The sequence below is a fragment of the Lineus longissimus genome, chromosome 2, assembly GCF_910592395.1.
Source record: "Lineus longissimus chromosome 2, tnLinLong1.2, whole genome shotgun sequence".
In the NCBI taxonomy this organism is placed as follows: Eukaryota; Metazoa; Nemertea; class Pilidiophora; order Heteronemertea; family Lineidae; genus Lineus; species Lineus longissimus.
The window spans coordinates 11309195-11328562 of record NC_088309.1 but is presented as its reverse complement, the minus strand read 5'-3'; the positions used below and the strand labels follow the sequence as shown (position 1 = coordinate 11328562).

The 19368-nt window shown below is 43.1% G+C and overlaps 1 protein-coding gene across 2 annotated transcripts in view; it reads right to left on the bottom strand.

The window, feature by feature from the left end:
* LOC135482626 (S phase cyclin A-associated protein in the endoplasmic reticulum-like) overlaps window positions 1–17877 on the bottom strand; it is a 69558-nt gene extending 51681 nt beyond the window's left edge. Inside the window, exons 1-14 of one of the 2 annotated variants that reach the window (XM_064762839.1) lie at window positions 17631–17877; window positions 12946–13093; window positions 12173–12462; window positions 11452–11552; window positions 10802–10960; window positions 9812–10056; window positions 8781–9484; window positions 7935–8123; window positions 7064–7139; window positions 5189–5312; window positions 4389–4500; window positions 4038–4178; window positions 2810–2965; window positions 2173–2397 (exon numbers count right to left, since the gene is read on the bottom strand). In XM_064762839.1, coding sequence (XP_064618909.1) covers window positions 2173–2397; window positions 2810–2965; window positions 4038–4178; window positions 4389–4500; window positions 5189–5312; window positions 7064–7139; window positions 7935–8123; window positions 8781–9484; window positions 9812–10056; window positions 10802–10960; window positions 11452–11552; window positions 12173–12462; window positions 12946–13093; window positions 17631–17771 — 2811 coding nt within the window. In that variant the 5' untranslated portion in view covers window positions 17772–17877. Of the gene's footprint in view, window positions 1–2172; window positions 2398–2809; window positions 2966–4037; window positions 4179–4388; window positions 4501–5188; window positions 5313–7063; window positions 7140–7934; window positions 8124–8780; window positions 9485–9811; window positions 10057–10801; window positions 10961–11451; window positions 11553–12172; window positions 12463–12945; window positions 13094–15704; window positions 15791–17630 lie in introns of those variants that run through there. The other variant, XM_064762840.1, reaches the window with a different exon arrangement.
* Window positions 17878–19368: the final 1491 nt, after the last annotated feature.

The following is a 19368-nucleotide window of genomic DNA, read 5'->3' as shown; positions in this document are numbered from 1 at the left end:
TCTGGTGACAGCTCCTCCTGATTGGGGGAGCGGTAGCCTGGCTGAGAACTCTCGTTCTCAGAAAATTCCTCTAAAATAGAGGAGTCGGATGGTGGGTATCCGATGGGACCAGGCGCACCAGAGGAACCGGAACCCTGCTCCAGATGGCTGAGTCTATCAGAAAGACCTGCTACCATCTGGATGAGCTGGGACAGTTGCTGTCCCGACTCGGGTTCCGGACCCGACGTGCGGCTTCTCTCAACGACGGGCGGTTGAGGCGAGGGTGAGCGCATAAGCGAACCCTGGAAGCCGTATGTGCGGGCGAATGGGTCTTCCGGAAGCGGAAGTTGCCCATATTCTGAACTAGAGTTCAGATGTCCTCCCTGCGTAGCTCGTTCCATGGGAACGACGCCTCTGCTACGAGGAGGGGGTGGCACTTCCGGTTGGTTCCACCCAAGAGGTTGGCCAACGTAGGAAGGTGCCTGCATTTCCGGTAGGACGAAGTCCGAAACCGGAAATGCCCGTAACTCCTGCGCCGGTATGGAGCTACCGGAAGCCCTTTTAGAAGGAGGTACGGAGGGCGGAAACGCTGTTACCAAAGACGCATGGCGTTTCGGAGGTGGCGTTATAAGGTCCGGCCCTACTCTACTGTGTCCGTGAGGACTGGGGTTATTTCGCAGTAAAGACTGAGAAAAACCCCCAGTAGAGTCTTCGGTTACTGAAAAACGGGAACCCGCGTCAGTAACCGGAACTGCAATCGGCGGACCGGAAGCAGGGTGCTCCCGCGGGTACAAAGGGCTTGTACTCGGGGGAGCGGACGACAGGGGAACCGGAAGGTTCCCTGAGGTCCGGGGTATATTAAACCCTTGGAGACTTATTGGATGTAAGTCTCCCTTGGGACCACAGACATTAATAATGTCAGATCCCGCATCCTTCGCAGCCGCGGCCGGAACCGGAACTCGGCTGACGGAAGGGGTGGTGGCGGGAGGTTTGCTAGACCTCCGGGTTATATGCCCGGAAACGGAACCGGAAGAGGGTTTAGGCGTCTTCGCGGCCCGTTTCCCGCCACCAGACGCATTCCTTTGTGGTGAGACAAAGGATGCCGTCGGAGGGGTACGCCATATAAAAAATGGTACCAATGACAATAAAAACACTGGGAACCCCAAGTAGGCCAGAAAGGACGCAATAATTAATGGAAAGGAAAACATGCCTACTTGAATTAAACACTATTGCAATGGATCTGAGTCTTGTTCATTACAATAGAGGGAAAAAAGCCTACTTAACTCTACCCTACCAAGATCAAAATAATGGAGCCGGGTCGACTGAGCTAGCTAAGAAAATGTCTATAATTAAATAGACTGGACAATACTAATGCCAAGATTAGTTTGGCGGTCTACTCTGTAGGTGAATGAACCCAAAAATCGTCTAGACTTGGCTGGTTGAATTTGGTTTTAAATCGAATTCACGGCAGCTTTGAAAAAACGATGTGCTTCGTAGAAGCACAAGAGTAAAGACTGAATATGGCGGCATGAGATCGGCGCGATCTCGCGGGATCGGTCAGGGCGCCGCCTGGCGGCCGAGCTGTTAACTCAGTTCTCCCTTTAGAAAATTAAAGGGATACTCTTGTGTTTGAGCCCAAATGGAGTAACATGCAAAAGTGTTCCATAGGTAAGTTTGAATGACACAAAATGACTGGAGTCAATTCGGACAAATGACTGGAATCAATTCGGACAAATGACTGGAGTCAATTCGGACAAATGACTGGAGTCAATTCGGACAAATGACTGGAGTCAATTCGCACAAATGACTGGAATCAATTCGGACAAATTACTGGAGTCAATTCGGACAAATTACTGGAGTCAATTCGGACAAATTACTGGACTACAATGTTGGCTTTGTGTTTTAGAGCTAATTTCAATAGATGGCATGGTAAAGAATGAAGGACGCTATCAACAGAAGTGCTGTTCTAACACACTGTTTTCTGTTACTTTCAGGATCATCGATGATCAAGGAGGTGGTACTGTAAATCATTAAATTTTTTCGGATGTTCTTTTCTTAGGGAGTTTGAAAATAAGCTTGCTTCACGGAAATAAACTGCCAAAGAAGAAATTTGATCGAAAAGACCCACAAAAGAAATGTTGTAATCTGCCTTGTCAACTGATGTCGAAATGTTGACTTTTTATTTAGACCTACCTTCTGCTGAATCTTGACTTTCAACTCTTCAATATGGGCCTGCTGCTGGGCATTCAATGCGGCCATCCTCTCCTCCCGATCCTTTTCCTTCATCCTGGCCGTCTCCAATCGCTCTTTCTCCTTCTCAGCCTGCTTCTGCTCAATTTCGACTTCGCGCTGCTTGCGGCGCTCTTGCATTTCAATCAGACGTGCTATCCTCTCGGCTTCTATGGCCTTCCTTCTTTCCTGAAAATCAAGTCAGGTTTTTGATCAGTGACGTGGCGGTCAGGTCATTCAATTACACGAACACGCTTTACACTTTGTATAACCTTACGCAAGCCACACTCGTGATGGGAGGGCAACTGTTTTGAAGAAATCTTCCAAGCTGTTTGATTGTCTATAAGAAACTGATTCCAACTGACGGGCAAATCACTGCCAAGCTGTCAAAGTGTGCCTGCGTATTCACCCTCCATGAGAGCATGTTCTAGAATTTTTATCAGAAACAGTTTGACGTGCTTTATTTATAAAATCTCACTTTTAGTTGAAAAAGGCAGTTAATGCATATCTTTAACATGTCTAACTGATGAATTTTCGATGTGAAATCATCAAAATATGAGTACCACTTTCTCATGAAACGCAGAGAGGCTTTTTGACTTACCTCCACTGCTGCCTCTTTGGCTGCTTTCTCCTCATGCTTCCTCTGGCGTTCCTCTTGAATCTCCTGCAGCCTCGCCTCCACATCCTCATGCTTGGACATGATGTCATGGCGTTTGTTCTGGGCTTCTAGCGTGTTGATGAACGCTATCTCATTCGCCTGGAAAGAATATCATTCATTTAATATATTGTGAAAACCACTGGTTATGCCAGGATGTTGTTCTGGGCTTCTAGCGTGTTGAAGAACGCCATCTCATTCGCCTTGAAAAAAAATGTAATTCAATGTATTGACAGACACTGTGCATATTGAGGAAGACCTGGGCTGGCATGGAGTTATACAAAGACTATAGACTAAACTTTTCATGGTCAAACCAAAGCCTCAACATGATCAGCCTTGATCCTAAGCCTTGGCGCTATACTGTTTCAGATTGATGATGCAACTTGAGTCTCAAACTCCATAAGTATATTAAGCAAGAATTCATAAGTCTTGATTTATTCTTGGTGTAAGAGATGTCCAAGTATCCACTCTTAGAAGGAATTTCCTTTATGAAGTTGTGATACATTGTAGTTGCGTCGACCCATCACCAAAGTATTAAAAGCAAAGCTGAGAGCGGTTAATTGGTGTGGTTGGTGCTTTGGCCTTGTCATAGCCAACGCTTAGAACAGTTCATTGGTGGATGAGTGACAGAGAAATGTACCACTTGACGTCAAACGGTTCAAAGTAAAAGTTGGGAATTATAGTATGTTATCAACTAGGGTAGAGGTTATCATCCGACATGACACCTTAACCTTTAATATTTTTCAGCAAAACTCGGATGAACAGCTTAATCAGTGCTACAACCTGAGCAGAATATAATAATGATAATACGAGTCTTATATAGCGCAGTATCCAACCATCAACTGGCCGCTCAAAGCGCTTGGGGATATCATATTATTACCCCGGTCTCCACAGAAATCAATCAGGGGTTTCAAGGAGCAACCCCAGAAGGTGCTCACTTGAACTCGACCAGTAGGGGAACTAAGCAGTGACTCGGCAGGGAGTCGAACCCATGACCTCCTGATCATGAGGCCGACTCTCTTCCACTGCGCTACCGCTGCCCCTATAAAGGCGAGTTAGACAAAGAGACCTGTTTCGAGTCTCCTACCGACTGAGGGTTTGAACCAGGGACCTCTTGACCGCAAGCCTAAGTTTAGGCACAATTTCCTAATGGAAAATATCTCCCCTGACCCACCTTGGTCTCCTCCTCGTGAGCTTTCTTCACCTTCTGCCTGATCTGCAGCGTCCTCTTCTCCTCCGCATGCTGCATCTTCTGCTGGATCATCACGCGCCTCTGACGATACAGCTCTTCTTTCCAAGACTGCACTTGCTCAACCTGTTCAAACAATCGAGAAAAGATAAAAATATGTTTCATTCCGGGGATATCTATCAAGAAAATCAAGGCTAATGTAGAAACGTAGGACTTTTTTCTGTGTGGCTGCATGATTGATTTCGAATAGACAATCATAAATTATGCCTAATCAAGAAAGTCTAGCTCGACCCCTAAGAATACATGTACAACCTATTCAAAAAACCACAAGTTTACCTTCTTGGATAGCTCCCTCAGCCTCTCAGCCTTCTCTTGTAACAATCTCTCCCTGAGCTCTTGAGCTTTCTGCTGCTTTTCTTCATGTCGTTTTCTGGATTCTCCAGGCGATCTAAAACGAGCAAGAAAGAACATAACAACTCAAGCTAACAACTCAAATAGATAAGTTTCCTGTTGAGATAACAACTCAAAATTGATAAGTTTCCTACTGTCAAGCTACAAGCGATTGAGAATGAATCAATTCCCTTTGTGTGTGTGACAGCGGTGACGCCATCAGTTTCAGTGGTATTTCCCCGTTTCAAGTCATCAAGACGGGCATGAAAACAACTCAAGGGTCTTTCCGTCTTACTGCTTTCCAACTTTTTTTATTGATTTATGGATGTTTTTGACTGGTCGAACCTTGCCAATTTGTTAACCATTCATACGAGTCGCGCCTTCCATTCTGACTCCACACTCACCATGTTCTCCTTCCCGGGAGTCAGGGCCAATCTTAACATCCCTATCAACTGACTCTCCCCAGGACAAAAACCTCAAGTTTTACTCAAAAACCTCTGGTGTTGGCCCAATACCTTGTCGTGGTGCTCCAGCTTGTGCGCATTGGTGACACTAGAAGCCACACTGGAAGTTCCGAACAAGCCAGCGAGGTTCCAGGTGAGGAGCCGGACCAAATAAGCTGAGGACAGAGGATGTCAGCCTTGCCATGATACGAGGGGCCCAATCGGACGTCCACGCAATCTTACGATTTGTGTGGCAATAAAACTAACGCAAAAACAAATACGAAAGTTGACATTTTTATTTACCTTTTCCTTGACGGCGATGATAATTTTTCATGCATGTGGACGCTGTGACCAGGAGTCCTCTCTGAGCCTTCCTCGATCTCGACCATTTCACCCCAGTTTAAACTCTCACGTTGTTCAGCTTCGGCTGAAATAGTTTTTAAAATGTAATTTCATAAATGAAAAGTTTGAATGAGTCGACGTATGCTATAGTCATTCTCTTTCACAAAATGAAATGGCCAGGGCCATTGTGCTCACCTCATGTGGAGGAAAGATGGATAAAGAGCATGGTATTGTGTCATGTAGTGTTAGGTTTGATGTATGTCCCAGCAATTACAATTTCCCCAAAATGGCCAATTTACATAACATTCGACCTCTGTGACCTTGAAAAGTAGGTCAAATCAAAGAAGACCCGGGTGACACATTGAATGGTTGTTAGAATTAGATGTACCTATGATATAAAATTGGTGCCAATTGGGCAAGTCATTACTAGGAATAATGGCATTTTGAAGAATTTAGGATTTGGCCCCCTCCCTGGAGGCCAAACGGCAAATCAGATCGCACCAAACTTCAGTACCTGAGATCACCTGACCAAGGGGTATATGTGTACTTAATTTGTGATCAATAGTCATTGCAGTTAAGAAACGTGCCATAGTTACGGCCTGACGGCGAATTTACGCCATTTGACCTCTGTGACCTTGACAAGAGGTCAAATTAAAAACCTGTGTGACATATACTGTCTGGTGGTTAGATGTACCCATGATATCAAATTGGTGGCAATCGGGCAAGAAGTTAAGGAATAATCACATTTTTAAGGTTTTTGGATTTTTGCCCCCTGGTGGTCAAGTGGTGAATCATATTGGACCAAACTTCGGTCCCTGAGATCACCTGACTAAGGGGTAAATGTGTACCAAATTTGGTATCAATAGTCATTGCAGTTTAGAAACGTGCCATCGTTACATCCTAACGGCCAATTTACACCATTTGACCTCTGTGACCTTGAAAAGGAGGTCAAATCAAAAACCCGGAGGATATATGATGCACCTTTGCTAGAAGTACCTACCATATTTTTTTCAAAATTTCCCGACTACTATTAAGGGAGATATTGCATATTTTCACTTTTAACGTTTGGCCCCCTGGTGGCCAAACCATGAAACGAATCGGACCGAAACTTGGTCTCCAAGGTGTCATTACATAAGGGTACATGTGTACCAAGTTTCAACTCAATAGCTCTAACAGTTACGAAACGTGCCCTGCTAACGGACGACGGACGACGACGACGACGACGGACGACGGACGCCACGGTATGGGATAAGCTCACCTCTGCTAAGAGGTGAGCTAAAATTGATACACTGATTTTTTTTGGGGGGGGGGGATTGCTAACAGAAAATGCAGTAGTTGGACAAATAGTTATACAGTAGAATCTCTCTATTAAGGACACCTCAGGACTGGCGAGTACTGTCCTTAATAGAGAGGTGTCCTGATTAGAGAGGTCAAATTGAATGTATTTCAGAAATTAGCCCCATAGCCTAGTTATCAACACTACTAGCTGCCACGCAACAGGCCCAAGTTCTATTCCGTGGAGAACCTAGAATTGTACTTCTAGATAAACTGGCACTGCTTTCAGGGAACTAAACTTCCTAAATTCAAGGGTCAACAATTCATTTACAGCAAAACTCTAAAAAAAAATTCCCATCTTTTTAGGCACCACACCACACTGAGGACCTGGCACAGGACAGGGTCAGCAGGATGAAGCTTGTGGCAGCCTGCTGCACTGTCAACTAATAATGATGATGATGATGATGATGATGTTTGCCATCCAAAATTCCAATGTGGTGATGATGATGTCATTTGAACGTCATCTAATAGTATACACACAGGTTGCAACTTATTTCTTACCATCATATTGAGCAAGCATAGAATCCCAATCCAGCTGGACATTCTTCTTTTTGAAATCCACAGAACTCATCGTATTCTGAAAGAAAGGCAGAATAAAAAGTTAGAATCTGCATGCAAGAATGTGCACAGAAACTGAAAACCATTTCATTTGTCAAGCTATGGCAGGATGGAAAGTATGAGTTTGGGCAAGTTCATACACGTATTGCTGATCAGCAAATCAAAGTTACAATACATGTACCACGTCTTCTTCTGTACTTAGAAGGCATGCGTATCACTTGTACTTTGAATAATACTGGGGTTAATATCCACCCACTGACTCATTTTAGCCTCCTTCATTGAATGAGTATCAAGCAGAAGCTATGCAACTGCTTTAGGACATCAATGACCAAATTCTCAGATAACTATTGAAAACTTCATCAAGGGGCCTAACAGCCTCATGATTAGCACTGCTGGCTACCACGCAATCGGGCTCTTCACGAATTTGAGACATCATGAGATGAACTAACGTGAGTCTGTCGGATGGGACTAAAAGCCGTGGTCCCTTAAATTTGAGTGACTATGCCAGGGTAAGTTAAAGATCTAACATAGGTGGACAGCAGCCTAAAGAGGGCTCAACACCCCTCGCAAAAATGCAAGAGGTTATTAGATATCCTAATACCGAATAGAGTAATATAATCAAATACAGTAGAACCTCTTTATTAAGGACACCCTTGGGACTGATAAGTGCTGTCCTTAATGGAGAGGTGTCCTGATTAGAGAGGTCAAATTGAATGGAAACAACCAAATTGGGACCAAAATTAGTGTCCTTAATCGAGAGGTTGTCCTTAATAGAGAGGAGTCCGCTAATAAAGGGAGGTTCCACTGTACTTACCCCTAGTTCACTCTCAGTCTCAGTCTCTGTCTCTGTTTCCACAATGATCTCTTCTTTCTCCTCTCGTTCGATTGCCTTAAGATAGGTTTCCTCCTCATGCATGGCCGACTGCAATGCTCTCTCCTGCTCTTCCTCTACATGTAGCTCATCATTCAATAGGTGTTCTGCATTCATTACCGACTTGAATAACTGAAAAGGTAGCGAGAGGAAAATGTTTTAGACAAGAAACTAGGATATGTTTCCTCTTCGAGCATGGCCGATTGCAACGCTCTCTCCCACTCTTCCTCCAGCTCATCATTCAATAGGTCTTCCGCATTCATCCCCGACTGGAATAACTCAAAAGGTGGCGGGAACCAGGTTATGCATACAGAACTTAAAGGGACAATATAGGCAGCAGCTAGACAGGCAAGATGAAGTTACACAAAGTTGCCAATAGGGGTCTCTCCCATCTCACAGTACGTCGAAATGATTGACACTTGTATGAGGAATATATTAAGTGCTGAATCTGACATGACCCAGGGCCCTTACTGTGTATACAAGTCACCTGAAGATGGCGAAATTAGCCCCTCTGCTCCTGCCTATAGTCCCCCTTTAAGATATGAAAGTAGGACCCCAGCGTGAACCAGAACATTCACAGCTAAATGTTATTGGGTGATTCGTAACTATGCAGAAAGGTGGTGCCTTTCTCTCTATGTGTGATTCAAATCATTTTTGAAGAACCTTATCACCAGATGAACACTATATTATTTTGTTGGAAGACTCCAACAATATAGTTTTGCCAACGAAACTGAAACATTTTCTGCTTTCCCAAAGTTGGAAGAATTGATTCTCCAGGGTGATCATTACCTCATCAAGTTCAGTAGGAATAGCGTTATCTTCGTCATCATCGTCGTCATTATCTTCCCCATCCGTATCCAATTCGAGACTGCGCGTTCCTCTTGACTTCAAAGCCTCGTTCATCTGAATTCCAAACTCGTCAGAAAGTATCACAGTCTGCTTCGTAGCTGCAGGATAATCCATTTTAACAACCGCATCCTTTGGAAGAATTTTTAGCGCATCACTTTTCGTATTTTTCTCAACTTTTTCATCATGTGTATCAGATCTTTTCTCTTCCATACTATTAATGCCATTACTCACAATGTCTTTTTTAATATTATTCACAATCGGTGCCGATTGTGCGACTACTTCAACAGACACAGTTCGAGTGGCATCCTCACGTGGTTTATTTTCCTTTTCGCTATCTCTACTAATAGTCCTTGGCCTGCCACCCTGAACCGGAGACCGATTAGAAAACCTTTTCGTTTGATTAGATTCAACAGGGGGTGAATTCCTTGCCAATTTTATAGCCAAGTTTGATTCTGAAGTACTTTTATGTTGCAGACCCGGTCGGCCATTTGGTTTAGGACATGGTACGGACTGTTGCCGCGCCGTGCCAGTTTTACTAAGATTTTCGCATGATTTGAACTTTATTGAACTAGTTTTCTGCGCGGGAGAGTTTCTGTTCTTATTCTTGTTACTTCTGTGGACCGTTTCCCACCCATCCGTATCTTCTGAAAATACATGAAACAAAATCATTAGAATTTCCTATATCAGTTTGAGATGAGTCTTAATTCGGAATTGTTTCCAACATTTGACACTCTGAGAGTCTGAATTCAGACTCAAGAGTCAAAATTAAGTTGGTAAACTAAATTTTGATTATAAATAATTTTTGCAAATACTCCTAACTTCAGTAAATCGAGTGTCTGAGTTCATATCTTTAAAAGTTTGACAGTTTTCAGACTCCCAACTATATAATGTAAGCCTTGATGGCCCCTGACCCTTGTTGAATATGAAATCCCAAAGCAATTAAACAGTGACAGGTTAACAGTAACACTCACCGTCACTACTGGACAACGCCATCTTTGGTTCAGATACGGTTTTCTTTGGTTCCTTGACCTCTTCCTCTAGCATCTTTTCCTCTAATTCTTCCACAGTGACGCATTTCGAATGGACCACCGCCTGTGGTGCGGCGACTGGCGGCGGCGACTTGATGCCTTTGACTTTATCGGCCCAGCTGTTACCAGGCGGAGAGGTGATGAGAGGGGCCAGTGATGGTGCACTGGGTTTGATCTGGGTGCCAGCACTGCAAAGGCAAACAGAACATTTAGAACAATGGAAGGTATTTCTAAAGTGCAGCGCAGACTGGTGATTTTTATTGCAGACTGTATGCGACATATATTTGCAACAAGCCATCGCTGCAATGTGCGATAACATTGATATTTAACCAGATTGACTTTATCACGCGCTCTGCAAAAAGCAATTTCACTTGCAGACCAACGTTTTTTATCACTTATCACAGCGGTAAATATTGGATGTCTCTGCGATAAAATGGCTAGTCTGCCGCACGCTTAAAATAAACAACAAGACACACTAAACTTAGTGGCAGTGATAGTTGTATGCTGCAGGATTGTAGCACAGAAAGGATTGGATGAAATGAGTATTAAAAGACTCAAGGCTTTTACCTTGCTTTGTGCAGAATGGCCAAGTGTAAATGCACACACATTTTTTAAGTAAGAGCATCAGCCTTTATCATGCATTTGATCCAAAAGCTGTGCTGAGATATCATGCAAGCAATTCATGTCGCTGGACATAACCCAGTAGCAACGAAAGGAGTTCAGAGCTACTACCCAAGTCCAGCTATATGTATAATAGGCCACAGAATAAGCGTTGGGTTTTAGTACCTACTGATGATAACTGAACTGCGGCACTCTGTATTACTACTGCATTTCTTCATGACCCACCACTACCGAAGTCCTAACAGCAAACCTCTTTCATTTTTAATGGATCCCATACCTATAAATTCACCATCAAATAAAACATTTACTTACTCTTTTACCAAGTTTGTAGATGCTGGTGTCTGTTGGGGAGTCGTACCAAAGTGAAGAACTCGCTGTGCCGTGCCGACTATCGCCTTCCTATCCATTGACGGGGGTGGCATCATCTTACCAGGGGAAGTCTTCCTCACTTCCCAGGCGAGGGAAGTTGGCCTGAAAACAAGGGAAGGACAGTTGAATAACTTTTCCTGCACAATCAACTTGGGTCAATGGGTAGACCATCAACACCTCATCACTTCACACTGAAATCTCTCCTCGTCTGATTTAGAATGAGGAGGATGCAAGTATAAATGAGTGTTTATTGCGTCTAACCATAAAGATAGGAGCAAAGTTTCAGCTAGGGATACAGACTTAGTTCTCATGCAAAGCCACTCTCTTTCGACATTAGATCACGAGGATCCAACAATAGACATCACCAATGCAACTATTAAGAAAATATAACGACATGGCATATGGTACTATCAACTATAGATTAGAGATACTTGGTATTAAGCAGGATAAGTGATGCTGCCTCTCATTTTATGAGTACCAACATTCACCATTGTGGAAAAGTTATGCTCAATCAATGTGGACAAGACTTCCTAACAGTTTCAAAGCATTGTCTACCTGCACTATATTGTACACCAATTACATGTATTACTTACTTGTTATCATCGTCAGCGGTCTCAAACGCTTTTATGACTTTCAGTCTTTCAATCAACGATTTGAAGTCTTTTGTGCATTGTTCAAGCATCATTATTACCTCCTGGAAGAAAATGAATGCTGAACAATGATAACGCATTTGGCAATCGGGAAAGCAACCACATCAAAATGTCTTCATCTACCAAGCAGTGAAACATACATGAAATATAGAGGACGTGGTCTATCTTGACTCCCACTCCTGTTTTGAGGTGATTCCCTTTCCGTGTTTTACACCACAAGTTAACATAGTGATTTCCCATTCTCTTTAATAGTGAACGTGGTCAGGAAAACAACTGGACAACAAGGAGCGGAGTGTATTAAAAACCACTGGTTATATGATGAGAATCCACCACAGGCAGCATCCAACTTGTCCCTAGTGCAGGACGTGACACATCATTTCCACTCAGCTCTCCTGGGTAGTCCACAACCTACTTTTTAACAATAAGAATTCAAAAGAAGACTCAAAAGAGGAAGTGGGACTGGAAGTGTGCACCAATATGACCTAATATCTATGCGACTGGTCCTGGAGTGTTAGATACATGTCATGTCACTGCAAGTAAATTGTCAATCTAAGAATCAGAGGAGTTCTGCCAGGTCAGGCTATCAGTAAGTGCACCATGTAGGCCATGGCAGAGCTTGCACTGGATCTCAAATTTTCTACAAGCAATGGAGCGACGGACCCACCTTACATTCCACCTCACTCTCATCAGCCTCACAAGTCTTATAAATCTCGTCTACCGCCCTCTGAAGATTATCGAACAAAAACGCCCAATATCTGGCGCGGAGATCGGGCTTCTTAGAGCTGGTTCCGGTGCTTGATCGTCTGGGCGTGTTCCTTTCGATCTCGCTGAACTGTCTCTTGACAGGAGAGGATGATTCCCTGAGCTTCATGGAGCCGCGTGCAGATGTTCTCTGGGTGGCTCGGTCTAACGACAGGGCTTTTCCACCAGACTTCCTCAAGTACTGGCTTTTGACTGAAAACGACAAATAGATTTTTCTTTTAAGATCTGGCAGCTAGCATCGTAAGGAATTTAAAAAGTCACATAATATTTTTGGTCTTTGAGCACAGGCTTCTGGTGAAATTGATTGATAGCGAGATTTCGATTTAATAGATTTTCAGTTTCTATATAATTGGTTCCTGCCATTTTGACTTACAACTGAATCAAACAATGCATTGAAAACTGCCAAATACGTATTTAATACAGCTCTGCTTTTTATATAATTACAAGCTTATAAAAAGAAACAATTCGTGAGAAAATCAGGAGTTAGTGTTCGATAACCTCTGTCACCAAATGTTCACTTTTTACATTTTGTGTGCAGGGAACGCGGTATAAAACATCATCCCCGGATTTTCCAGGACACACTGAACAAGCAAGAAACTAATTGAAATTCCTTCTGCAGAAAGTGACAGTGTGATCACGTTGATGATTACTCCTCTCGGTAAGAACTTTCCTTACATCGTTGAGCACCCTGCTCAAAGGCAAACTGCAAGTTTTCTTCATCTTCTACTGGGACGTTATAAGCTATCAGGTTCCTGGCTGCTCGTCCCTCCTCCTGAACTATCTTACGCACTCGATCGTGACTGGTGGTTCTCTGATAATTTGGCTACAAAGAGAAGAAATATTCAAGTCTTAGAATAGACATTAAGCTGGCTTTTTACCTTATTACCATTAAACGTTATCCCAATATAAATTTGATACAGTCTCAATCACAACTGACATCCCTAAATTCGCATATGTTGTAATTTAATACACACTTTCAAGCAACCTACACAGGATGCACAATCCTGCACGTAGGTACAGGCTGCACGAATGTTTTGTCTACAGTCTACGTATACTTGATCTTACAGATTACAGAAGCTTTGTGTGAGCTTTTCGCACAGAAGTGTGCCGTCTGTTTCAAGTATAAACCTTACTGGTGATAAGCACGCACCAGGGTGTAAGCTGTACACAGCTTACGCGGCTACAGAGCATAGGTTGTGCACAGCGTACGCCAAGCAGAGTTTATGTCAATTGTGACTGGGACTGTATCTCAGAGGACCTGCAGAATTTTGAGTCTCAAAATGAATAGTGAGAGCAGAATAAAGAGAAGACAACAAATAACTGAAGACAATTTATCAACAAGAAGTCACAGTGTTACTGTTACTATCAGGTTGTACTTGCAGTCAAGCTAGTCAGCCTAGTTTCCATGTACTGTAACCCATATAGAGTTTCCAAACTTCTTGCGTTTTTAAATTACTTCAGTTATATATTCTTCTTCATGACATAGCATGACTCTCACTGACAACGTTTTTTTTTTTTACGATGTATAAATGAGCATTTATCATCACAAATCAACAAATTATGATGTTTATTCTAGTATAGGTCTTTGTAGAACTCTATATCAAAGTCATAAACTTCTGGCATCTGCAATTGCTAAACGGTCACCCATGCCACAATGCCAAAATTGGTAACACACAAAAGTAGGCCTAGTGTTCGAGTCTTTTTCAGATTTCTAACTGAAACACTAGTTACCAGAGTTAGTTTTAAAATATTCAAAGGCTAATTTGAAACAAAGTAAGCTCCCTAAAGCAAGCATGATTCCCAATATGCACCTATAACAAAACAGTGTCATTAAAAGCATTTCTGGTGTCAATGATGGGTATTTAGTTAGTGGGTATTGGATATGAGCAACTTGGTGAATGACTATGAAGTTAAGGCCATTGGTTATGGTATAATAATGAGTCTTTTATATAGCGCAATTCCGTGACACTATAGTTCTCGCTCAAAGCGCTTTGGGATATCATATTATTACCCCGGTCTCCGCAGAAATCAATCAGGGGTTTCAAGGAGCAACCAGAAGGTGCTCACTTGAACTCGCCCCGTCGAGGAACTAAGCAGTGACTCGGCCGGGAGTCGAACCCACGACCTCCTGATCATGAGGCCGACTATCTTCCACTGCGCTACCGCTGCCCCATGGTATCCAATTCATGTGGCCTCATGCCCTCAGCAGACAAAGACTAAGATGATGACAAAGACTCAAAGTAGCATAGTGATGCACTTTAAAGTCATGTTAGTCTGTAACCTTAAAACAAGCCCAGACTCGTATGATGACCAATCTTTAAAAGTACAAGAATCCAAATCTACATTTTTCCATTGCTAACAACTACCACTGTACCAGCATAAGAACAACATCCGTCATGCCCCTGCATGCCAATGTCAGTTGCATGCTCCTCCCCTCGCCTGCATAAAACCAGTAAGTGAAAGAGCCTGAAGCTCAGGAATAAGATGTAGATCAGGAAAGCTTCAGGATTTGTTCTTTGTGAATAGATAGATACCCTTTCCACAAATGGCCTTTTTCCAAAATGAATTCAATTCAAGCAGCGGTATAAAGTCAGTGCATATGATCAACTTTGTGAAAAGATCACCTTTATACATGCTGCCTTGTTGGCCTTGCCGTCCAAAGTGAATTCTAGCAGTGGTAAGTCAGTGCACATAAATTTTGTGAATAGCTGAATACCCCTTACAGTTGGCCTTCCTTTCAAAAGTGAATTCTAGCAGTGCCAGTGGTAAGTCAGTGCACATAAATTTTGTGAATAGCTGAATACCCCTTACAGTTGGCCTTCCTTTCAAAAGTGAATCCTAGCAGTGCCAGTGGTAAGTCAGTGCACATGAATTTTTTGAATAGCTGAAAACCCTTTACAGTTGGCCTTCCTTTCCAAAGTGAATTCTAGCAGTGGTAAAGTCAGTGCACATAAATTTTGTAAATAGCTGAATACCCTTTACAGTTGGCATTCCTTTCCAAAGTGAATTCTAGCAGTGGTAAGTCAGTGCACATGAATTTTGTGAATAGCTGAATACCCTTTACAGTAAGCCTTCCTTTCCAAACTGAATTCTAGCAGTGCCAGTGGTAGGAAGTCAGTGCACATGAATTTTGTGAATAGCTGAATACCCTCTACACTTACAGTTGGCCTTTCTTTCCGAAGTGAATTCTAGCAGTGGTAAGTTAGTGCATATGATTTTTTACAATGATTCAATGAACAAAACGACATGCAGAGCAAACACCACGCTCACGGTATAAAAACGAAGTGACAAGTCTTACAAACCAGAAATGTGGGTCTTTTTACATGGGAGGTTTACATTGTATGGTTATTATGATATTGTTAATAGATGATTGGTGTTCATGAGGTTACCAGTACCATGGCATGATGATTGACTATTGAGCAACAAACCGTTACCTTCTCTTCAAACGTCTTAGTATCATCAACAGGCTCACTGGATCGTTCAATGGCCATGGCACCAGTGTTCGAGTCGCTGTTCGACCCTTTCTGGAAATGCCACATAAGAATTAGATTTAGACATGTGTTTTTGTTGCAAAACCATTACGAATGAATAAGCAGACCAATCATAACAAAGCAAACTCTTTTATACTTGAAGCTTTTATTTAATAGAATCAAGAATACTGTCCATAGTCGTAGTTCCACCTATCATAAAACCCCGTGTTTTTTCAAGACCCGTGTCTTTGCTGTGTGTCAAAAAACCCGGGGCGCACTTACACCTAACAGTGGTGTTAGATAATGGTTAATAGCCCCGGCGACAGGTGCGCTGTAGGTAGGGAGCACTCCTGTGTTTCTTTCCCGTTGGAGGGGAATTTTGCATGTTCAATACCGAGGCAAGTACACCGCGCCATCTGTCGCCGGATCTTGGAACTTGCAATTGCCGTGTCTATTCAGATTCCACCTATCAAAAAACCTGTGTTGAACACGGGTCTAAATTAGCCCCCGATTAGCCCCATCGAGCTTGATGGGGCTAATAGACACGGGGATTTGACACACGGGTCTATTTAGACACGGCAATTCATAGGTGTGAGCGCAAAAGACACGGGGATTTGATAGGTGGAAGTACGACTTATATAAATCACTTTTTATATCGATCATTCAAAAATGAGGTGGATTTAAAAAGCCACTCATTTCATTTCAGAAATTTATTTTCAAGGTTTGGTGCATGTACATGTACAGTAGAACCTCTCTATTAAGGATACCTCCGGGACTGGCAAGTGCTGTCCTTAATACTAGAGAGGTGTCCTGAGTAGAGAGGTCAAATTGAATAGAAACTACCAATTTGGGACCAAAACTAGTCTCCTTAATAGAGAGGTGTCCGCTAAGGGAGGTTCCACTGTAGATACCATATTTGTATTCTCTGCATTCACTTTAAAATTATCTGAGTCTTACAGAAAAGTACACACTTGAACTTGGAACATATTCTACAGGGTGGCCCAGAATTATTTTCCCACAACTCGTCTCATAGACATAGAAGACAGCTTTTAAATCTAAATCAAACCACACAGAAATGACACTGACAGTATGAGAAAATTGGCAATTTTGCAAACCACAAGAAAATATATTAACCATTTGATTAGAAAGAGTAATGACCCTGGCCTCAAGATGCATTCTTACTAAATCATTTGGGCATGTTTGTTTTAAAAATAGGTTGCAGATGCAAAGTGTGGCAGAAAAGTGTCATTGCACGAGATTTTCAGACAGTCAGAATGGTTGACCCCCCACCCCCGAGATATGGTTTTATCTTGAGAGGCTGTTCGTTATGACCCACAAACTTCATGCTGTCACAGCAAAACTTGTCCTCAATTGGACCCATGTGCATGTGGGCATGTTCCCCGAGTTATTATTATACAGTGGCATGTGACGGGACATGTGACAGATCAGGCCTAGTGATTTTTCTTTTTTTCTTCACTTCAGTCTTGAAGAATATTCGGATTAAAAAAAACCAATCACATGAAAACAACCTACCCTTCGCTGTGAAAAAGGAAACCAAAAGTACCAATTAGCTTCAAAAAACAGCTCAGGCAAGTCAGACAATCTACAGTGTTGTAGATAGAGTAGAGTCAGAGGCGTCAAGCGTCAGAGAAGAGACGACAGCATTGACTCGTTTGGCGGGTTGTTGAGCCCGAGGACGGAGTCACTGACATGAGTGAGGTGACTCATGTTTGCACGGTCGGTTATTTGGCAAAAAGAGTAACACTAACAACACTACAGTGCAGTGTAAGCAATGACCGACTCAACACAATAGTCTAAATTCTGAATATCCCAGAAAAACAAAGAGGACAGACACGCCAGGGCAGATAGAACTTTTGACAGATTACATGCCTTCATTGCCTTGGATTGATTGGAATTTCTTGGCCAACCAGACCGAGAATTTGCTGGATGATTTTGGGAAGACGGGTTATCCCAGCCTCCAGAGCGATTTTTATTCGACGAACTGGTCCTCTTTTTCCTTGGGTCATTCATGATGACCGATATGTTGACCTTCGATTAAATAATGATCATCAATCTTCCCAAATTTTCAAGATAAACAAGTACAAATTCGACCAAAACGAAAGAATTTCTTCGCCAAGGCAGGCCATAAGCCCGATGTAACGCGTCTTTTGATTGGGGTATTTGTTCCTGCGCCATCTACAGGAAAATTGTGAAAACACTGGTTTGAGGGAATTTATGGTATTTCCGTATCCGGCGGCACCTGGAAAAGCCCGCTTTTTCACTAATTAGGATGAATGTAGTACTTACTTTTTCTCTGCTCTTGTTTTAGCATCAACAATGATTCTACTGATAATACTTTATGTGTTTTCAGTCAGCAAAGAAAGAAAATTGCTTCCTGTCGTTCAATGGGGGGCAATAGTGGGGGGGGGGGGGGGGGGGGGGGGGGGGCAAAAGGACATTATGAGAATCCCCGAAACGCCAACTTGAACGCGTATCCCATTGTACGACCTTCAGATAAAGATGTCGAACAACGAGATAGGCGGCGTTCGCGTTGGCGTTTCAGGAGGTCAGTTTCGGCCTCATCAACCCAACCAGGCATGCAACAGTGTTATTAAAGCAAGCAGTACACATCACATGTACAGCAAATATCTTTGTCCTGGTAAAACTTAATCAGGTTGACATGCCCATTCTGATACAGTTTAGCCCGTCTCTGTCCTCAACTCAACCAAGGAGCAGAGAACTGTCTTCTGTCCTCGAGACGGAAGCCTGTCTTCATGCCCAGATCCTGATACAATTAAGCCTGTCACTGTCCACAACACAACCAAGGACCGGAGAACATTATTCTGTATTGAAGACTTGGCGGAAGCATGTCTTCATGCCTTGAGCCTTATACAGTTCAGCCCGTTTCTGTCCTCAACACAACCAAGGTCCAGAGAACTGTCTTCTATCCTCAAGACAGAAACGTGCCTTTATGCCCTAAGCCTAATACAGTTTAGCCCGTCTCTGTCCTCAACACAACCAAGGTCCAGAGAACTGTCTTCTATCCTCAAGACGGAAGCCTGCTTTCATGCCCCGAGCCTGATAGTTTAGCCCGTCTCTGTCCTCAACACAACCAAGGTCCAGAGAACTGTTTTCTATCCTCAAGACAGAAGCCTGCCTTCATGTCCTGAGGCTGATACAGTTTAGGCCTTCTCTGTCCTGAACATAACCAAGGAGAAGAGAACATTCTTCCTTTTTGGAGACTAGACGGAAGCATGTCTTTATGCCCTGAACCTGATACAGTTTAGCCAGTCTCTGTCCTCAACACAACCAAGGACCAGAGAACATTCTTCTGTACTGGATACTAGATGGAAGCCTGTCTTCATGCCCTGAGCCTGATACAGTTTAGCCCGTCTCTGTCCTCAACACAACCAAAGACCAAATAACTGTCCTCTGTCCTCGAGACTGAAGCCTGTCTTTATGCCCTGAGCCTGATACAGTTTAGCCCATCTCTGTCCTTAACACCACCCCACGTGACTTCATCGACGAGTGTGCGAAATCCTTTTGTTCGGCCTCATTCAGCCTTTTGTCGCCTCCTTGGTCGGTCGACTGGCTTCCCCTCCTGTCGCTTTTTGCTTTTCTCCGATTT